Source organism: Apodemus sylvaticus, chromosome 12 (assembly GCF_947179515.1).
Source record: "Apodemus sylvaticus chromosome 12, mApoSyl1.1, whole genome shotgun sequence".
Lineage (NCBI taxonomy): Eukaryota > Metazoa > Chordata > Mammalia > Rodentia > Muridae > Apodemus > Apodemus sylvaticus.
The window spans coordinates 14,076,672-14,097,946 of NC_067483.1; the positions used below are offsets into that span (position 1 = coordinate 14,076,672).

General features: G+C 37.3%; 1 protein-coding gene across 3 annotated transcripts in view; it reads left to right on the plus strand.

The window, feature by feature from the left end:
* LOC127697246 (contactin-associated protein like 5-3) overlaps nucleotides 1–21,275 on the plus strand; it is an 883,854-nt gene that overhangs the window by 846,283 nt on the left and 16,296 nt on the right. For all 3 annotated transcript variants that reach the window (XM_052200245.1, XM_052200246.1, XM_052200247.1), the window contains exon 21: nucleotides 877–961. In XM_052200245.1, coding sequence (XP_052056205.1) covers nucleotides 877–961 — 85 coding nt within the window. The remainder of the gene's footprint in view (nucleotides 1–876; nucleotides 962–21,275) is intronic.

Here is a 21,275-nt window from a genome sequence, read left to right on the forward strand (position 1 = left end):
TTGGTGAAGTTCTTGACCAAAAATAGACCCAGTCTCAAACAAAATGTGGAATGTCCCTGAGCAATGGCAAATGGGTTTGTTTCATCACTTTTAAATAATACACATATATGCATACTCTTCTCAAAATAATAGAGATTGGAAAAATGTACTGCATCTGATTAGACTGAGAAAGATGAACATAAATAGCTTGTACAGCCCAAGAGATAGAAGATGGGGGAGGGTACAAATCAGGATCAGCAGAGAAGTACCTGAAGTCTGCAGTGATTTCCAAAGAGCACCCTAGAAGTCAAGTCCTGGAGAATCCAGCAGTTACTTCTGTCCAGCATTCCAGTGCAGGTTGATCAACCAGCACTGTCAGTGGCAGCAATGTTTTCATCCTTTTCAAAAGTATTTATCAAACTATGTTTCATGATGAGGAAATCCTATAATTCACACTAGAGGGCTGGTCAGGTATATGCAGGGAAGAAAATGGTGGTATCTGTAAGAACAAGAGGAGCAGAAGAAAGGGGAAAGAGCTGCACGACTGGGCCCCCTTTAATGTGGAAGAGCAGGTACTAGATGGGCGTCTCTGCTTCCTTGTTTTCAGAGAAGAATCCTGTCAAAATTTTCAGTGGGGAGAGATTAATACATAACAATAGCCCTGTAGGGTTTCTAAAGAAATGGAAGCCCTTGAAAGATACTATTTTATAAGGACAAAAGAAAAGGTACTTCATCTGCACTGTGGAACAACTGCTGGGACATTTCAAATCTCCCTTGAGAGTGAATTCTAGAGAGGAGCCTGCCTTGTGTGAGACTATACGCCCTTTACAGATAGGATTGCAATTGCAGTATGCTTTCTCAAAACCTGGGCTATGGTTTTGTTTTGTTTTCCTATAGATGGATCAACAATTCTTCAGTTATAACTTCTCCTTGGAAGCTAAGTTCCAGACAGTGAGGTCACTCATCCTAGGCAAAGTCACAGGTCTGTTTTTCTCTTCTATATATTTCATGGATGTTGTTAAGCTTGATGAATCTGTTCCCTCTGTTGGTGTGTTTAGTGATTCACATCTGAAGTCATTGCTCCCAGCTGTAGCCTTGATACAGGTTTTGATACATGTGATGAACTAAGATACACATGTGCCAATGGTGCAGAATGCCATTCATGTAGGCATTTTTAATTGGTTAATTGTTAGTTGTTTGTGGCAACTATTTTGTTGGTTATTTGTTGACAACCTAGGGGAAAACTGTTAAAATGATATTAAATATCATTTTAGTTTATATTTTAAAACTATTAACTTTTTAACACAGTCAATATTTTACTTGCATTTTCTCAGTTTTAACCTAAAGGAAAGAAATAAGAAGCTGAGCTACAGAATCATTGAAAGCTCACATTAGATGGACAGATTCTCCTTTTGCATTCCTTTAGGTTTTATGAATTTTCTCTTTTTGTTAGTGAATGTGTTGCCAATACAATACTCAACTTTAAAACTTTCCAGAAGGATTTCATATCATAAATAGTACCTGATCTTTAAGAATGCATCTTAGAGCTTAAATATATTTTTGGCTACAACTAATGTGGTCATACAATCCTTTGCTTTGGTTACTGTTTCTGTTTTACCTTTTCTTATTCTTTCCTTTCAATCAATTATTTTTTCCTTTTAGAGTCTCATGCATGATCTTGTGGAGAACATACAGTTTTATTTTAAGTATTTTTCAGGTGTACATGTGTATAATGTGTGGTGTGTGTGCCCAGTCACATGTATGCCTGAAGACAAGTGAGTGTCACAGGATGCTTTTGGATGTCAATAACCTCAAGCACTGGTTGTTCTGACTTGTCTGAGGCAGAATCTCCTGTTCAGTGCTTTGTACATGAGTGGAGAATATTCTGTCTTTTGAGCTTCAAGTGATTTTGTTTTCTCTACATCAGGGTTAGGAGTCTAAGGATTAGAAATACCTATACTACTCTGTCTGGCTTTGCGGAGGTTCTGGGGATCCAAATCAGATATTCAAGCAGTTATCTCTATGGCTCCAGCTCTTTATTATGTATTCCATCTGCATATACATGTTTTAAAAATTGGCAAGTGCAGATATTTTTCAGATTTTGACATTTTTGTATGTTTGAATTCCTGCCTGCTCCTTATTTACTACTAATACAGCTTTTTATGCCACTGTCACAGTCTCTGGTTCTGCTGGTCACAATACAGTTTAGAAAGCAGTGGCAAATGTGGGTGTCTTAATCAGGAATGGATTCAACATAAAAAACCAGTGTCCTAGAAAACTGTTGCAACCCTTAACTTTGAGTCTTGATAGCTCCTTTTATATACTCTGACATGTCTTAGCTTACTGGGGGCTCCCACCTGCCACCCCAAGTGAACAACTAGGAACAGGGGAACAATGCAAAAGAATGAGGAATTTATTGTTCCAGTGCATTTTGGTTACCCTTCACCTGAATTAGAGACAGCAACCTCAGGCAGCCCATTCAGCCAGTTATTATACAGCTTTTGGGGATAAAATAGACCAAAAGCCACGATGTGATTGGCAGAACAGTGTGACTTTTAAATTGATTGGTTTGTAGGGAATGAGGTAGCAAGGGGTTCCCTTATCTGTGGGTAGCCATAGGCCGGTCGGCCCTGTAGGAATGTAATTAGCCTCTCCCTATCAGAGAAGAAGGGTGCCTATGTACTTTGACATTTCTTTTCCATGAGTGTGTGGGTTCTGGTGGAATTTTCCATCGTTCCTGAGCTGACCTCTTCAATCCCCACTTTTCTTTGCTCATGCTTCAATCCTGAAGCTATTGCTGGTGTTCTGATAGCTCATATTCCCATTCTTCTGTATCTCGTTCTTTATATCTCTGTTTAAGGTGTTCCTATGTGTTCCTTAACAAAAGCAAACAAGTAACTCAAAATGTAGGGGCAAAAGTCAGAACTAAAAGCAACATGATTAAGGGATCTAATAGGGAAATGACCAGAGTGGTGAAACAAGAAGAATTGTTAACCCAGGATTCAAACTAACCTTGATCTTGCTTTCTTTCTCTCTTCTGTTTGGTTAACCATTCTTTCAACTTGGCCATTAAATTTTTAATAACCCCAGAAAGGTCTATATAAAAGGAATACTCCTCAGCTCAGATGCACATTGACCTCCTATTCTGTGGTACTACTTCTGATAATTCTTGAAGGTGACAGATTGAAGTTTTTATTCTGTCTACATCTAAATCAATGGCTGCCCCCTTGCTGCTATAATATTTCCCTGGAAAAATCAAAGTAGAGGTCCCAGTGGCTGTCCTGGCCACCCAAAACTCAAACAGAAGGGAGACAGTGAGTGCTGCAACAGGTTTGGAGGATGGACACATAGGATGGGGTGAGGAGCCAGAATCCAAAGGTACTACCAGGCAACCATGATCAAGGTATAGTGACTTGAGATTGAGCAGACTATTCATCTTCTGTACTGTCTAGTGGGGGCCTCTGGGGAGTAGGGCATTTGCAGGTTTCAAATGGGAAGCATGCACCCAGGCCACAATACCATCCATATTGAGGGTTATGGGAGTAGTTAGAAGTGCCAGCAACCATCCCTTCCACTGGGGTTCCAGCAACTGTGCCTGATGCCTCCTTACATATATCCAGTCACCAGTCTGGAAGTTGTGAGGAGTCTCTTCGTTCCCTGGAGCATTTAAGGCCATCAGTTTGGGCTGAATCTCATGTTGTATTGACTCAAAAAAAGGTTCCTATCAGTTAGTTGGGATACCTCAAGTGAGGATATAGTAGAAACCAGTGTAGTTGAGGTACCAGCCAGGATCTCAAAAGGGGTCAGGTTAAAGTGGTAGGGTGTGTTCTGGGCTCAGAAAAGGGGAGGAACACCACCCAGACCAAGCCAATATCCAAGGTCTATTTAGTTAAGGTCTCTCTTAGGTAACCAAGCCTGATCAGTTAGCCAATAGGTTCTCCAGGACAGGAGTGGGGATTAAAAAGAAAAGAGACTCTTCCCCAGTTACTTTTTTATTAGTTTAAGTGTGTCTGTTTTTATGTGGAGTTCATTGATCTACTTGGACTTGAACTTAGTACAAGAGGACAAGAGTGGATCTATTTGTATTCTTCTGCATGCTGACCTCCAGTTGAACCAGCACCATTTGTTGAAAAGGCTACCTTCTTTCCACTGGATGGTTTTACCTCCTTTGTCAAACATCAAGTGACCATAGGTGTGTGGGTTCATTTCTGTGCCTTCAACTCTATTCCATTGATCTAACTGCCTGTCACTGTACCAATACCATGCAGTTTTTAACACTATTGTTTTGCATTACCGCTTGTGGTTGGTGATACTGATTCCCCAAGAAGTTCTTTTGCTGAGAATCATTTTATCTATCCTGGTTTTTTTTTTTTTTTTTTTTTTTTTTTTTTTTTTTTTTTTTTTATATCACAGATGAATGTGAGAATTGCTCTTTTTAACTCTATGAAGAATTGAGTTGGTATTCTGATGGGGATGGAATTGAATCTGTATACTCCTTTTGGGAAGATGGCCATTTTTACTGTATTAATCCTGCCAATCCATAAGCATGGAAGATTTTTCCATATTCTGAGGTCATCTTCAATTTCTTTCTTCAGAGACTTGAGGTTCCTGTCATACAGATCTTTCATTTCTTTGGTAGAGTCACACCAAGCTACTTTATATTTTTTGTAGCTATTGTTAAGAGTGTCATTTCCCTAATTTCTCTCTCAGCCTGTTTATCCTTTGAGTATGGGAAGGCTACTGATTTGCTTGAGTTAATTTTATATCTGGCCACTTTGCTGAAGTGGTTTATTAGCCTTAGCCTTAGAAGTTCTCTGGTGGAGATTTTTGGGTCACTTAAGTATATTATCATATCATCTGCAAATAGTGATAAGTTGACTTTTTCCTTTCCAATTTGTATCCCTTTGACGTCCTTTTGTTGTCTAATCATTCTAGCTAGAACTTCTGGTATTATATTGAATAAATATGGAGAGAGAGGGCAGCTTTGTCTAGTCCCTGATTTCAGTGGGATTGATTCAAGTTTCTGTCCATTTAGTTTGATGTTGGCTACTGGATTCCTGTATATTGCTTTTACTATGTTTACGTATGGGCCTTGGATTACTGTTCTTTCCAAGGCTTTTAGCATGAAAGGATGCTGAATTTTGTCAAATGCTTTTTCAACATCTAATGAAATGATCATATGTTTTTTTTTTTTTGAATAGAGAATTGTTCAGCTTCCATGTGTATGTGGGCTTTTTGTTGTTTTTGTTGCTATTGAAGACAACCCTTATCCCGTAGTGATCTGATAGGATGCATGGAATTAGTTTGATTATCTTATATCTGTTGAGTTCTGTTTTGTGACCAATTATATAGTCAATTTTTGAGAAGGTACCATGTGGTACTGAGAAGAAGGTATATTCTTTTGGTTTAGGATGAAATGTTCTGTGATTTATATTAAATCTATATGGTTCAAAACTTCTGTTAGTTTCACTTTGTCCCTGTTTAGTTTGTTTTTCTCAGATTTGTCCATTGATGAGAGTGGGGTGTTGAAGTCCCCCACAATTATTGTGTGAGGTTTCTTTTATGAATGTGGGTTCACTTGTATTTTGAGAATTGATGTTCAGAATTAAGAGTTCTTCTTGGTAGATTTTTCCTTTGATGAGTGTAAAGTGTCCTTCCATGTCTTTTTTGATGACTATTGATTAAAAGTGTATTTTATTGGATATTCGAGTGGCTACTCTAGCTTCTTTCCTGGGGCCATTTGCTTGGAAAACTGCTTTTTACCCTTTCACTCTGAGTTAGTGTTTGTCTTTGACATTGAGATGTATTTCCTGTTTGCAGTAAAATGTTGGGTCTGGTTTATTTATCCAGTCTGTTAGTCTATGTCCTTTTATTGATTTCATTGATGTTAAGAAATATTAAGCAAGTGATTGTTGCTTCCTGCTATATTTGATGTAATATTTATGTTTGTGTGTGTGTGTTTTTTTTTCTTTTGGGCTTGTTGAAAGAAGATTAATCTCCCTTTTACTAGTGTGTAGTTTCCATCCTTTTATTGGTCTTTTCCTTTCATTTTCCTTTGGAGGGTAGGATTTGTCAAAATATACTGTGTACATTTTTTTTTGTCATGTAATACCTTGGTTTCTCTATCTATGGTAATTGAGTGATTTGCTGGATAGAGCAGTCTGGGTTAGCATTTGTGTTCCTTTAGGGTCTGTTTTACAACTACCCAGGCTCTTCTGGCTTTCATAATCTCTGCTGAGAAGTCTAGTGTAATTCTTATAGATGTACCTTTATGTGTTATTTGACCCTTTCCCTTACTGCTTTTTATAGTCTTTCTTTGTTTATTGCATTTGTTGTTTTAATTATTATGTGACAGGAGCAATTTCTGTTCAAATCTATTTGGAGTTCGGTACTGTACGTTCATGGGTATCTCTCATTTTAGGCTATGAACATTTTCTTTACTTTTCTTTTCTTTTTTTTTTCTTTTTCTTTTTTTTTTTTTTTTTTTGGTTTTTCAAGACAGGGTTTCTCTGTGTAGCCCTGGCTGTCCTGGAACTCACTCTGTAGACCAGGCTGGCCTCAAACTCAGAAATCTGCCTGCCTCTGCCTCCCAAGTGCTGGGATTAAAGGTGTGCGCCACCACTGCCCAGCGAACATTTTCTTCTATAATTTTGTTGAAGAACTTTACTGGCCCTTTAATTTGGAAACCTTCAGTCTCTTCTACAACTATAATTGTTAGGATTGGTCTTCTCATTTTGTCCTGGATTTCCTGGATGTGTTGGGTCAGGAACTTTTTGCATTTTTTATTGTCTTTGATTTTTATGATATCTTCTGTATCTGAGAGTCTCTCTTCTATCTCTTGTATTCTGTTATTGATGCTTGGATCCGTGACTCTTGATTTCTTTCCTAGGTTTTCTATGTCCAGAGTTTTTTTCTTTAGTGATTTCTTTTTTGTTTCTTTCTCTATTTTTAGATACTGGATGATTTTATTCAGTTCCTTCACCTTGTGTGTGTGTGTGCGTGTGTGTGTGTGTGTGTGTGTGTGTGTTTCTTGTAGTTCTTTTAACGGTTTTTTCCTGTTTACTTGTGTTCTCCTCTATTTCTTTAAAGGAGTTATTTATGTCCTTTTTGAAGCCTTCTAACAGCATCATGAGCTGTTATTTTAAATCCAAATCTTGCTTTTCTGGTGTGTTGCGGTATCCAAGACTTCCTGTTGTGGGAGAATTGTGTTTTGATGGTGCCATCTTGCCTTGGTTTCTGTTAGTAAATTTGTTTGCTTTTTGTCATCTGATTGACTCTGGTGTTAGTTGGTCCTCCTGTCACTGGCTGGTGTTTGTCCCTCCTGTGTGCCTGCAAACCTATCTCAGCACTCCTGTGACCAGTTTTCCTTCGGCATAGAGTGCTGTGGGGCTGCCCAGCTCCTGGGTGGAGGTGGGGCCCTGGCAGACCGAGTCCCCAGTGATATTCTGTGTTCCTGGCCGCAACAGCTTGCTCAGTCGCAGGAGTGAAGATGGTGGCCTCTCCTCTAACCTTGGGACTTCCTGCAGAGTAGATGTCCCCTAGCAGACTAGGTGCACAGATGGCTGTGGCAGAGCTGCTCAGCTCCTGGATGCATGTGGTATCCTGGATTATTTTCTTAAGATGTGATTTCTTCATGAAGTACAGATTTAAGAAAAAAAATCTTTCTAAATTATGGAGCCATGTTAATGTCAGATGGGAAATAACCATACCTATAAAACTCTAAATTCATTTAAAGATGGCATTCATAGCATAATGATGATTATTTCTTTTCTACAGCTAGTATTTACTCTCTTCTGTTTGATGATTTGGTAACTAAAAATTTAAGCACATGAGAGACATTATCTTTAAGAGCTATGTGGACTAATCATTTTCTCAGGTGGCTTTCTGCATTCACTTGACCTTAAAAAGCTTCATAGAAATGAGACAAATTCCTTTTACCCAGTATAAAACCTGAAGACCACAGAGCAATGAGTAATAAACTTTAAATACTTCATCTCATGTTTTATCTGATAAGAGGAAGGAAGTTCTAATGACTCTTTAATTACAGTTCTTCCATTTGTACTTTTAGTCCACAGGATCTTCCTTAGCAGCTGTGTAGCTGAATGAGAATCCTGAATGCTCCATGCATCTTATAGAGGATGACAAAGGGAGGCTTATGTTGTTAATGAAAATTGTGTTCCAAGAAGTACTTCTTTCAATAGACTATGATTTCCTTTTGTATTTTCAGTTGTGCTTTTCTTATGATTCAGGTCTGGTATGGTCTATATAAAACTGAGAAAAGAAATTGTAAAGTAGTTGATGATTAGAATATATACTGTTAAGTATGACTAATTTGTGTGACTACTGCTACATATGTGCCTGCCATAGATATGTGAAAAGGTGGTAGATGATCTGGAGGTCAAAGGACAAAATGTTGGTTCCTGGCTTCTATGTCCTTAGAGAAATGGGTTCTTGTTTACCATTTTCTAGCTAGCTGGAAAGCTTCCAAAGATCCTCTTCTTTCTCTTTCCTGTCTCAAAGGAATCCCACTGGGATTCCAGCCTAATTTTCCCACCCACAACTAGCTGATAGATATTTCTCTGCCAGTGAAATAAGCCAATTCAAGCCAGATTTGAATATATTAAAGGCAGATTTACTGAGAAATTGCTCTTGGGTGAGTTCACTTGGCCCGAAGATGGAGGCCATGGAAATCACCATGAGAAGCAGAGGTTGGAGGAGAAGAAAAAGTAAGGAAGAGGTGAGAGAGAGAGAGAGAGAGAGAGAGAGAAAGAGAGAGAGAGAGAGAGCACAAAATGTATGGATTATATATGGAGGAGCCTCTGGTGGAATGGTGGAAGGGCAGCCAAGCCACTGAGCTGAGGGTTGGGGATAGGACTGAGGGTCCCACTGGGAGAACCTGGAGGCTAGATCTGTTTCAATATGTAAAATATGAACCTCGGTCGCTTTTCCTAAAGTCCAAAAACAAACACTAGCCTTTTGTGGGTTCTGCAGATTATGCTTGCACTTTAATGGTTTCCACCCCTCAACCATCTACCAATCTCAATTTCTGAGTTTTAAGAATTTTATGACGATTAAACTAAACTGAAATGTAGTGTATCTAGCAAGCCCACTATAAATAGAACTTCTAAAGACTCATGGTCATATATATGTACATGTATATATACATATATATGTATGTATATGAAATAACTAGACATGTTCAGAAAGACTGAATGACAATGGCACTTTTGCTTCTAAGTTCAGCGGAATTCAGTGTATTAAAATCATAATAAGTTTCTCTCTTGTTATACTGACCAGAATGTGACATATTTTTAAGACATTATCATAGAGGGAGTATCACCTACTTGACAATATACCAGAGAGACACACTTATTAAGAATATAACCAAGGAGTATATATATTTCTAGTTGCATATATAGCAGATGACAACCTCGTCAGGCATCAATGGGACAAAAGTTTCTTGGTCCTATGAAGGTTCAGTAGATAACCCAGATAACATACACACATATATGTGTGTGTGTGTGTGTATGTGTGTGTATGTACATATATGTATGTATATGTGTATGTATGTGTACTCCCTATACATACACATATATATATGTATGTTTATATATGTGTATGTATATATATATATATGTGTGTGTGTATGTATGTATATATATATATATATATACATATATATTTTTTATGTCTCTGTTACTTGCTTTTTGTTCTTTCACTTTGTTTGTTTATTTTGAATTTATTTACATTTCAAGTGTTATCCCCTTACCTGCTACATATGCAGCTGGAACCATGTGTACTTCTTGGTAATATTATTTATTTTTTTAATTGAATAAAATCATTTACATTTCAAATGCTAAAACATTTCCTGGTTCCCCCCTCCCTGAAAACTCCCAACCCCTCCTCACACCCTTGCCTCCAAGTATATGCCTCTTCACTCGACCCACTCCTATGTCCACCCCCTCCATTTCCCTTTGTTGGGGCATCTGTTGAGCCTTCTTCTGACCAAGGACCATTCTTCCCACTGATGCCCGACAAGGCATTCCTCTGCCACATTTTTGGCTGGAACCATGTGTATTCTTAATAAATGTGCCTTTCTTGTATATTGTCAAATAGGTGATACACTCTGTCTGTTAGTGTCTTAAAATATGTCACATTCTTGTCAGTACAACAAGAGAGAAACATATTATGATTTCAACACACTGAATTCCACTCAACTTAGAAGCAAAGTGCCATTGTCACTCAGTCTTTTTGGATCTGGATCTGCCTAGTTGTTTCTTTCAGCAACCACACCCCCCCCTTTCTTTTTTCTTTTTTGTAGACTCAGTCTTAAACAGAGTGTTAACAACAAAAACCATGAAATCAGTAATCCAAGATTTAAACACTACCAGTTCCTTGTATTCTACTGAAGGAAAATCTTTGCTTTTTAAAAACAAACAAACAAAAACAAACAAACAAAAGAAAAACAAAACATAACAAAACAAAACAAAAAACAAGAAAAAAAAAGCAAAAAAAACTCCTAAAAATTTCTCGAGTAAATTTTCTGACATCAGGTTTTCAACTGACAACTCCAAATTATTACAATGAATAAGTGGTAGGTGGATAATAAATACAATGTGCAAGTCTCCTACAGTCAATGAATATTGAGGATAATGACTCACTTGGTGTTAACAATTGTAGTGGTCTAAATGACAATTGCCTCCATAGACTCATGTATTTGAAATCTTGATTAACAATTATCAGACTTGTTTTGGGGTATGTATCCTGACTAAAAGAGGTGTGCCAATTGGGGTGAACTTTGAGGTTTCTAAAGACTCCCTATTCCATGCAGTCCTGCTCTCTCTCTCTCTCTCTCTCTCTCTCTCTCTCTCTCTCTCTCTCTCTCTCTCTGTCTCTCTTACTCTGTCTCTCTGTTTCTTTCTCTCTCTGTTTCTCTCTCTCTCTCTGTCTGTCTCTCTCTCTGTCTCCCTCCCTCCCTCCCTTCCTCTTCTGCTTGGTAGTTACTGTTTCAACATTTAGGTTCTTAGCTACTCCTCGAACACCTTGCCTATAAGAATGATGCCATTATCTCACCATGGATTCACCCTCTAAAGCTTCAAATACATTCTCAAATTAAGTGATTTATTATCTTTGTTGCCTTCATCATAAAGTCTCTTTGCAATAGGAAAGAAACTCAGTCAACTATGTATGTTGAGGGTTGGTCTTTTGTTATGTGTTGTAGCACTAAATACTGCTACCCAAAGCCTAGTTTGTTCCAGGGATGAGACAATTCACAAGTAGACACAAATGACATTCTATAACCTTGTTCCCCACAGTCTATAATGGTCAGAATTGAGATAGGTATGGTTTGAGATACCTGAGCTTGGGTCAGAGAAGGACCATCTTAGGGGGAAGAGAAGAAGGTGTAGAAAGAAGGAAGCCTCCATCAGGTAAATTAATCATGAAAACATAGCTATGATTTCTAGCTAATTGGAGTTAATGTCTGCCAGTATGGAACATGGCGAATTTTAAAATGGTGTTATGCATGGGAAAATGGATACTACTCGCATAGAGAGTACATATCTACCAACTGTAGCACTGATTAAGGCTTAGTATAAATATAAAGGTTTTTTTTTTTTGTCTTTTATCTGGAATATTCAAAAAGTGAAAAATCAAATAATTAAAAGTAGAAGATCTTAATTGACATTAAATATTTTCAACAATGTACATTGGAAACACAAACTACTATGCCTGAAAGTGAAAAAGAGATCTGAGGACTTTGAGAAGGAATAGTTAACCTTGATTCAAAAAATAAGACAGAAGAAATAGGTTGCAGCTTTAGAAAGAACTGAGAATTATTGATGATATTAGCTTTGGTATGTTCTTGTCTTATCAATAATCTAATTGACAAAGTAATATTGGAGAGACTTTTGAACTTCTGTGTTTTTCTTTAGTCACGTTATTTTTATGTCATGCAAAAATGTGTGATCATGTGTGTGCATCTGTGTGTGTGTGTGTGTGCGCGCATGCGCACGTGTGTGTGTGTATGTGTGTGTGTATGTGTGTTTACATGTGCAGGTGTGTCTGTGGAAGCTAGACTTTAACATCAGAAATCTTTCATGATTACTCCCCAATCATACACTGAAGCAAAGTTCTCTGCAAAATCCATAGCTTACCTTTATTGCTAGTCTAGCAAGGCAGTCTTCTCTAAGAACCTTGTCTGCATGTTCTGAACCAAGAATTAAAGGGAAAGTTACTACATGCCTACTTGGCATTTATCTGGATTCTGGAGATCTGTAATTCCTATCCTTATGTATGCATAACAAGAACTGTTCACAGCATGACTAAAGATAAGATGGAGAAGAAAGGGAAAGAATAATAGTCCATAAGAGAAGCCAAGGCTGGACTCAAATAGGGCAGGAGCTGATGCAAAGGCCATAGAGTGGTATAGTTTACCAACTTGATCCTCATCGTTTTCTAATCCTGATATCTTATAGAACTCAAAACTGTTAGTTTAAGATTGCTATACCAATAGTACTCCTATACCAATAGCCAATAGTAGGCACATCAATCATGAGTTAAGAAAATTCCATTTAGTCTCACCTACACCATTATGGAGGCATTTTTTTTTTCAGTTGAGGTTCCATCCTCTCAAATGATTATTGATGTGTTTATAAAAAAGATTAAAGAGGTAAAGAATATGTCCTATAGGGTATTTTGTGAGGTGTGGTGGAAGGGGGTGTCTCAACTGGCCCATGCCAAGGCATCTTTTCCCCCTGACAAACCACACATATACACAATGGTGCAGTATAGAATAGAGTTAATTTAGGGCTTGGGGAGGTGAGTTAAGAGAGTAGTAAAGGCAGAGAAAAGCAGAGAAGAGAGAGGAGAGAAGTAGAGATCGGCTATGACTATGTGGAGAGAGGAAGTGAAGGGAGGAGGAAGGGAAGAGCCCAAGAAGGGAAGAGAGAAGAAGAGGATAAGAGGAAAATGAAAGTGAGAGAGATGAAAGGGCAAGCAGCCCCTTTTATAAAGGGCCAGACTTACCAGGCTGTTGCCAGGTAAGTATGGAGAGGAACATACCTGGCTGTTGCCAGATAACTATGGGGTGGAGCTTAGACAGAATCCTAATAACTATAGCTTATGTCAATTTGAAATAAAAACTAGCCAACACAAATGATTCTCTGTCACCTTAATACAAAAACATCACTAATAAATCATAAACTCTCCCTTTTTGTTCATCCCTAAGATCACACATTTATATCAACATTGTAACATAAAATCCTTTATACACTTAAAATATCTTGAAGTATCATAAAGTGAAACACTGAAAAAATGTAAAGTTTCTTTAAAATATTCAAAATCTCTCTAAAATTTCAAAGTGTCTTTACAATTTTAGGCTCCAATCTTTGGTTTCCTGTGATATAAACCATAAGTCAAATATGTTCTTATCCCAAGAGTGAGGAGCTAAAACATGGTCACAATCGGTTCAAAGCAAAATCAAACTCAGCACTACTAGATGACTCAGAGTCTAAGGGCTGAGATCCCCTTTCATCTTCTGAGTCCTCCAAGAACCCAGGTAACTTCTCTGTTGCCACTCTCTCTTACCCACATAGCTTGTCTCCTGGGCTTAGGACCACTGCACTCCATGGCTAGTCCTGTCATGGAAGATATTTCTCATTTCAGCATTTTCATAATCCACAAGTCTTCTCCTAAAACTGGGCTACAGTAGCCTCTTCTGGGTGCATTTTAGGGATTCTATCCCTGCCTCCTAATGACAAGTTCAGATGTTTTCCATTGTCCCTTATGGTCCTCAAAAGCAGTACCATCTAGATGTGCTCAAAAAAGGTAGGTAGATCTCCGAATTCATTAGAAATGTTAAAACAAAACAAAACATATGTTTTTTCTCTCTCTCTTTTTAAGAATCCAGGGGCTATGGTCAGGGGATGGTGAGTCCTATGACAGTCAGATGGGAACTTGGAATAATAACTGAATTGATGTGCAAATAAAAGACTGGGTGTTTGATTGGCAAGTGATAACTTTTCCGCAAAGTTTTTAGAATAGCAAGAGAAAACTGGAAAGAGAGAGAGAGAGAGAGAGACAGAGAGAGAGAGAGAGAGAGAGAGAGAGAGAGAGAGAGAGAGAGAGAGAGAGAGAGAGAGAGTTGTCTGGAAAGCTGTATCCTGTAGAATATAGGCCATCAGCTTGTAACAGGACCTCAGACCCATGCCTCTCTAGACTGAGCTGGTCCTTGGAAATTTCTTGTGTGCGTGTGTATGTGTGTGTGTGTGTGTGTGTGTGTGTGTGTGCGCGCGTGTGTGTGTGCGTGCGTGTGTGTGTGTGTTTATGTGTGTGTATGTTTGTGTGTGTGTGTGTGTGTGTGTGTGTGTGTGTGTGAAGGCTGAATCTTGCTGCCACTGTCTGGGAAGGTTTTCTATCAGGTAAGTTAGAAGAGGCTAGAGAATGGGTGAGAACTTAGCAATGGGCAGATGGCGCTGGGCAGTTACAGTGGCACTGAATCACCAAACTTCAAGGCTTGAGTTCATTTTTGGTCTTAAAAGTACAGTTCACATTCACATACAAATCATCCATACACACATACACACACATACAGGTACAGTTCTAATAGAGAAATAAACTTATATACAAGAAGCTAGTTACAGAGCAAATGGTATTTAAAGCATCAAAGATTATTGCCTCTCTAGAAAAAAAGGCAAAATGTGAAAACACTGTCAATAGGCTGATGCTGCCTTTCTGGCCCAGGGTATAAGGTCAGGCCCTTTTTTAAGAAAGTGACCTCACTATACCAGATAATGTGGAGTCTAGTGCTCAAGGGAATTTTCCCATGGGCATCAGATTCCATACCAAAAAGCTCTGCCTTTGTCATTTGCTGTATCAAAAGCTCACATTTCTTATAAAGTATGGCAGTTATTTTGGTATATAGTAAAAGTGGGAACCTGAGGGCATATATTTATAAAACTATTTTCCAAGGATCTCTATAAGGCTTTGTTATAGAGGGGCACAATGCTAAACTCCTGTATATATATATATATATATATATATATATATATATATATATATATATATATATATATATATATACACCTATATATGCATATATTTGGTGTGTGTATATATGTGTGTGTATGAGTGTGTGGATGATTTGTGTGTTAACATGTATATACATATGTGTATTTTTGTGTTTGTTTGTGTATATTTGCATGCTCTTGTCCATATGTGTTCATCTATATATGTTTATTTATCAGCATTTCATTGATGTAATGGAATCAGTGATAGAATATTTGTCAAAGGAAAAAATAGATTATTTTAGCTAATACTTTTAGAGCCTTGAAGTCCAAACAGAATTGTGCTCTCTTCAGTGGGTCTGCAGTAAGTAATTGTATGTGATGAATATACCTTGAAAGGGAAACCAGAAAGAGAATCACAGGTTCAGAGTCATGATCTGTAATAACACACTTCTAAGAAATTCCTTAATCTTCTATGAGATCTCTGGGATGTGGGCCATTGCCATACTTGGGACAAAGCCCTCAACTCATGACCTTTTTGGCAACCACCACCAATAATAGCTGTATGAGTATGTTTACCTGAAAATGCTTGCCTGTGTGAATATACAGATAGATGACTATACATATGTACTTGTGAATCTTTGTATACATTAATATTGGTGGTACAACAAAACAAAACTTTAGGTTCCTGTCTGTGTATATACACATAGGGATATGTCGGTACATGCATATACACTTCTGTGTGAACATGTTTCAGTACCTATAATTGTACATATTCACACATGTTTGTATGTGGACACTCAGGATGAATGTGTAATCTTCATTGCAATATGGGAGAATGAGTCAAGTGATCCACAGAATTTATCAGGAAAACTAACTTGAGATATAGGGAGCAAAAGACCTGCTTCAAACAAAGGAAAAGTTGATGACTAACTACTGCAGTTATGTTCACTCTCCTGTGAGTCTTTGGAGTAGAGGGCATTGGAGGTTTAGAAGTGGCCCAACCATTAAGCTATTTATGGCATATTAAAATATAAAGGCTTTATGTATGTGTCTTTCATTTTGGATCCCAGAACATTGGGGTGGGTAGTGTATAATGCACAATCACTGCCACCTACTCCACTGGGGTCTATTAAGTAGTGATAACTGGATATTGCTATAAGCATATCTTCCTATAGTCTATTTGTCAGAAACAAGGTAGGACCTTGAGCTGTCTGAGTAACTTCAAAAGAATTCCTATCGATGAATCCACTGTCAGTGCAGATATAATGGGGAAGAGAAACAGACCCTGTTTGTCGAGAATATACAAACAGCCACCTTGTATTTATTTGATTTCTTGTGTGTATATGGGTATGTGTGCATAAGTGTGTGTGTAGATGCCCAGAAACACGTGTACATAAATTTAATGGAGGCACAGCTTAACCTTCTGTGTCTTTTCTCAAAAGCTATACATCTGAATTTTGAAAGGGTCTCTCACTGAAGCCTGGGACTCACAAGTTGGTATAGCAGTGGCAAGTGAACTCCAGAATTCCCTGTCTCCTCCACTTCAGAGTTGGTTTCATAACAGGTCAGCACCATGCCTACCACCATGTTATAGAGATTCTGGGTATCAAACTCACATTCTTATTCTTGAGTGGAAGTATTTTACCCATTGAGTTATCTTCCCTAGCTCTTCTCCTGTTGTCTTTAGTCAATCGTATATGAGAAATATCTTTTGTCTTTATTTTATAGGGTTAAGAGGAGTCAAGAAGTTAATTTATGAGAAGTCCAAGAAAACAATGTTAATAATCAGAAAAATTGCCTGTTCAACCCAGGGATTCTGATTTAATAATGACAAAACCCCATGTTTGAAGGATATGTTATATAAGTGTTTAACTGAAAGAAAAAATGCAAAATAAAATTTGGGTGTGTTTATTAAACTCACAAGTATTAATTTTCCTTCCTTAGTAGAGCATTGTGATATTTCTCATGTTGAAGTTTTCATATTATTTTTAAGGACCATTGTTCCTAGATTTTAAAATCTGACATAATTCCTAGTTTCCAGTTTATTAAGAATACCCACATGCCCTTGTTCTGTATGATAAGCTGATTATAAGCAGAGTACTAGAATTTTTCAGAAGGACTGATTTTCAAGTACATACTTTTATTTCAAATGCCTAGGAGAGAGGGCATGGCTGGAGCATATTACCAAATTTCATATAGAGAAAAATAAATGTTATGTTTATAGGATATTGGGGCAAAGATCTAGAAAAAAATGTCAGAATGCCTGGTAATGTCTGCAACCAAAATGAGTTACTAGGTCTGAGTCGCCTAATGTTAAGAGGTTTTAGTAGCTTGACCTAAAAGAAACTTAGTATTTAGACTACTGTAAGTGCTTTTCCTGATACATACATTAGATCTAATATAATAAGAAAAAAGTAACGTGATTTTTGTGACCTATGGAATCAGATAGATAAAGAGAAAAGGGACTGTTTCCATTTCACAGAAATTTCCTTGCTCTAAGTAAAATGTATCTCATAAAAATGTTAAAGAATTGTAACTTGAGGCCATAGTTAATCCCTCTTGGGTCACTTACTCAATCTCCAAACACTAACTTAAGCTAATGTATATAATAAAAAAGTGATTGATCAATAGGGACTTTAAGGCCAGGGGCTATCCTTCAGAGGTCACTGGTACCATTGAGAAATTTGGAATATATTAGCTTTCTCCATTTTGGCACATGAAAATGTGGAGGCTCCTTACTGTGACTGAAGCTTATCTATAGGTAAAGGAGAAGACATCCAGTATAGTGAGAGGCTAGAGACCCAGCAGAGATTTGTAGCTGCAGACAATGGTTACTCTCCAGATTGGAGAAAGGAAGAATATCTGCCAATGGGGCCTCTGGGCTGGCAATCTAGATGGTTACTGTGTGCTGTGATATGTGAACCCCTTCTTTTTTATTTTTATTAGTTATTTTATTTATTTACATTTAAAATGTTACAATCATTCTGGATTTCTATCTGGCAGCTTCTCAGAAAATTGAACATAATACTACCTGAGGGCCCGGCTATACCATTCATGAGCATATACCTAAAAGATTCTCCAACATATAACAAGGATACATGCTTCACTATGTTCATAGCAGCTTTGTTTATAATAGTCAGAACCTGGAAACAACCCAGATTTCCATCGAGAGAGGAATGGATACAGAAAATGTGGTTCATTTACACAGTGGAATACTACTCAGCTATTAAAAGCATTGACTTCATGAAATTCCCAGGCAAATGAATGGAACCTCTTCTTACTACTCAGCCACAGCCTCATTTCATATAACACAGCCAAGGCTTTGTTCTTGTGTCATCCTCAATTAGTAATTCCTAAGCACATCATGTCTAAACATCTTATACTGAAATCCCCCAAATATACCTCATTTTATCAAGACATTTTTAATGAGTCATTTTAGAATATACATAAAACTCTGAGGAGAGGGTGTTGCAATTTGATCTTTTGATTATACTGTGAAGGTCAATACTGGCCCTCAAGGCATCACTGCTTCTAGGCATAAGAGTGTTTACACATATGAAATTGACCCTATGTAAATTTTTCCCACAAGTTATTTTTGATTGGTGAATAATAACTCTACATCCAATAACTGAACAGAAGAAAGATAGGTGGAGTCTTGAGTCTCAGGAGACCACAAGGAGAGGAGAGAAGGAAGAAAAAAAGAGAAAAAGCCATGGGATAGAAATCTTAAATTGATGGCCACATGGATTGGCTAATTGGATTTAAGAGCAGACAAGATGAAACATGGGGAATTATATAATGGGATTATTGCCTCAGAAATAGACGTAATAGCATGGAGGACAGATATCTGCCTAGCTATTGTACTGATTACGGATTATTATAAATATAAAGGTAATGTGAATATTATTTATCCAGGAACTAAATTGTCAATTGTGAGGTAGAGTCCCTAGATTGGATTAAAACTGTTCAATAAGTTGGCTCAGTAAAGTGACTGGCATTTAAGAATGGGGAATTGAGCTCAGACCAGCACCCATATAACCATCTGTTACTCTACTAATTATAGAGAGTAACTATACTGGAGGAACCCTGTAACTTTGATTAAATTAGGGGTAATGCTTTCAGACCTTAAAGTCATATTATAAGAAGAAAAAATTACTGCATTATGTATACAAGTAAGTAAATGTCTAAACACCATGCATCTGATTATATCTGTGAATAAGCAAGTAGAACCAAAGTGAGTGACCTGTGTGTTCAGTGACTGAGTCTGTCTTAAAAGAAGTTCAGAATGGCCAGGGAAGACATCAGATATTCATCCCTTGAATCCTCCCACCACAGAAACACATACACACACACACACACACACACACTCATACTCATACTCACACATACTGTCTTGAAGAAAAGCACATGCAGCAAATATGACTCACTTATCAATTTCCTGGTCTATTTCCTCAGGCAGAAATGAGATTGTTTTCTGGTGGGAAGGGCACATTTTGTGGGATGTTAATGAGGTCCTGGGGGAAATGTTTACTAAATTATGAGGAAAATATATGTATATCTCCAAAATTTACATGCAATTAAAATGTTGATGAAAGATCTTGTTACCAGAATATTAAAAACTTCAAAATTAAGAAAATGTTCTATTTTCAATACCATGACAGGACTTAGAACAGATTGTGGCACAGTCTAGACAGCAAGGGGAAGTCTGTATAATCCCTAAGCATATGTTATGGTCTTCCAGTACTGAATAGTTGTTTGGAATGAGACATGTGTATGTATACATGTATGTGTGTTTTCCTACCTGTAGAGGAAAGGGATTGATATTAGGTACATTTGCTAAACTTTGTCTTAGTTTTAGAGACAGGATCCCTAATCTCTCTCTGGAGTTGACTTTCAATGATTGGCTAAAATGTCTGGTGACCAGGTCTCAGTGACTGTCCTGTCTCTACCTGTCAATTGACTCAGGTTTTTACATAGCTTGGGGAATACAAATGTCGGTCCTTGCACTTGAGTGGAGATCCATTTGTTTATAAATCATTTCTCCACTCCCTCTTTTATTTCTTCATTTCATTCTTGTGATGCCTGGGACTGCAAGATCACTTCAGTCAAGCCTGAGACTGACATGGTCTCAGATATTCAGAGATGGACATGGTAGTAGGCACATTACTATGTAAAATATTTGATTGCTGTTGTTTACATTTTGTACATTGAGACTTGTTACCTGAAGTACAACATATTCTAATGGGTAAAATCTACATAACTCCAACTCTATGAAAGGGAAGAACACTAAATCCATGAAGGTGTGTAGTATAGCTTTTCTCTTTAGTGGCTCCTTAACGTTCTGATGTGGACTTATACTTCAGTTTCTATACCTTTGCTAATGGGAAAGAAAACGCTCTGAATTTGCTCATTTAGATTTTGAAAATCAGAAATATGAAAAAAAAAAAAAACCTGTTCATGGCCCTCACTCAGCTCTGACTAAATCAATAAAAATCTATATTAAATCAATAAAAAATATTCCTTGGGAGGAGGAAATACTTTTAGCATCCTTAATCCAAAGGAATTAATTTTACAGATAACTTTAAATATTAGGCTAACCCCTCAACAAATTTCACTGTTAAAAAAATATAATTAATGCAGAATATGTCCTGAGAGATGATACATAGAATTTTAAAATGTAGTAATGTTATTATTGGCTTTGTAATTCAGCATTCACTGTCTGATATCTACAGAGGTGCCATTGCATGATGCTTCCTGCCATACAACCATTTAATATGTGCTCAATTGTTCAGGCAGTGAGTTGTTGAGCAGAAGTAATAGATTCACAAATGGTAGAATTAAAAAATTATTTGATTATGATTACATAATATCACCCCTTCTCTTTCCTGCTTCCAAACCATCTATTATACCACTTCTGTCTGTCTTTCAAATGCATGGCCTTGTATTTATTTATTGTTGTTCTATACTATTGGAAATAGTGGAAAAACTATTTTCCAAGAAAGACCACAACGGCTATTTATCCAAACTCAATTGCTCAGGTGGTCACCTCTGAAACACATACAATTACTATTATATAGGCTGAGCATGATTTATTTATGCATCTCAGAATATATATATATATATATATATATATATATATATATATATATATACATGTGTGTATTGATGGTAAGAAGGGTAGATTAGAGTTATAAAAGAAAATAATAAGCTCAGTGTAGAAAATTGGGAGTTCAGCAGTCAACTGAACAGAACACTATCAACCATAAAAGTCTCACGTAGAAGACTCCC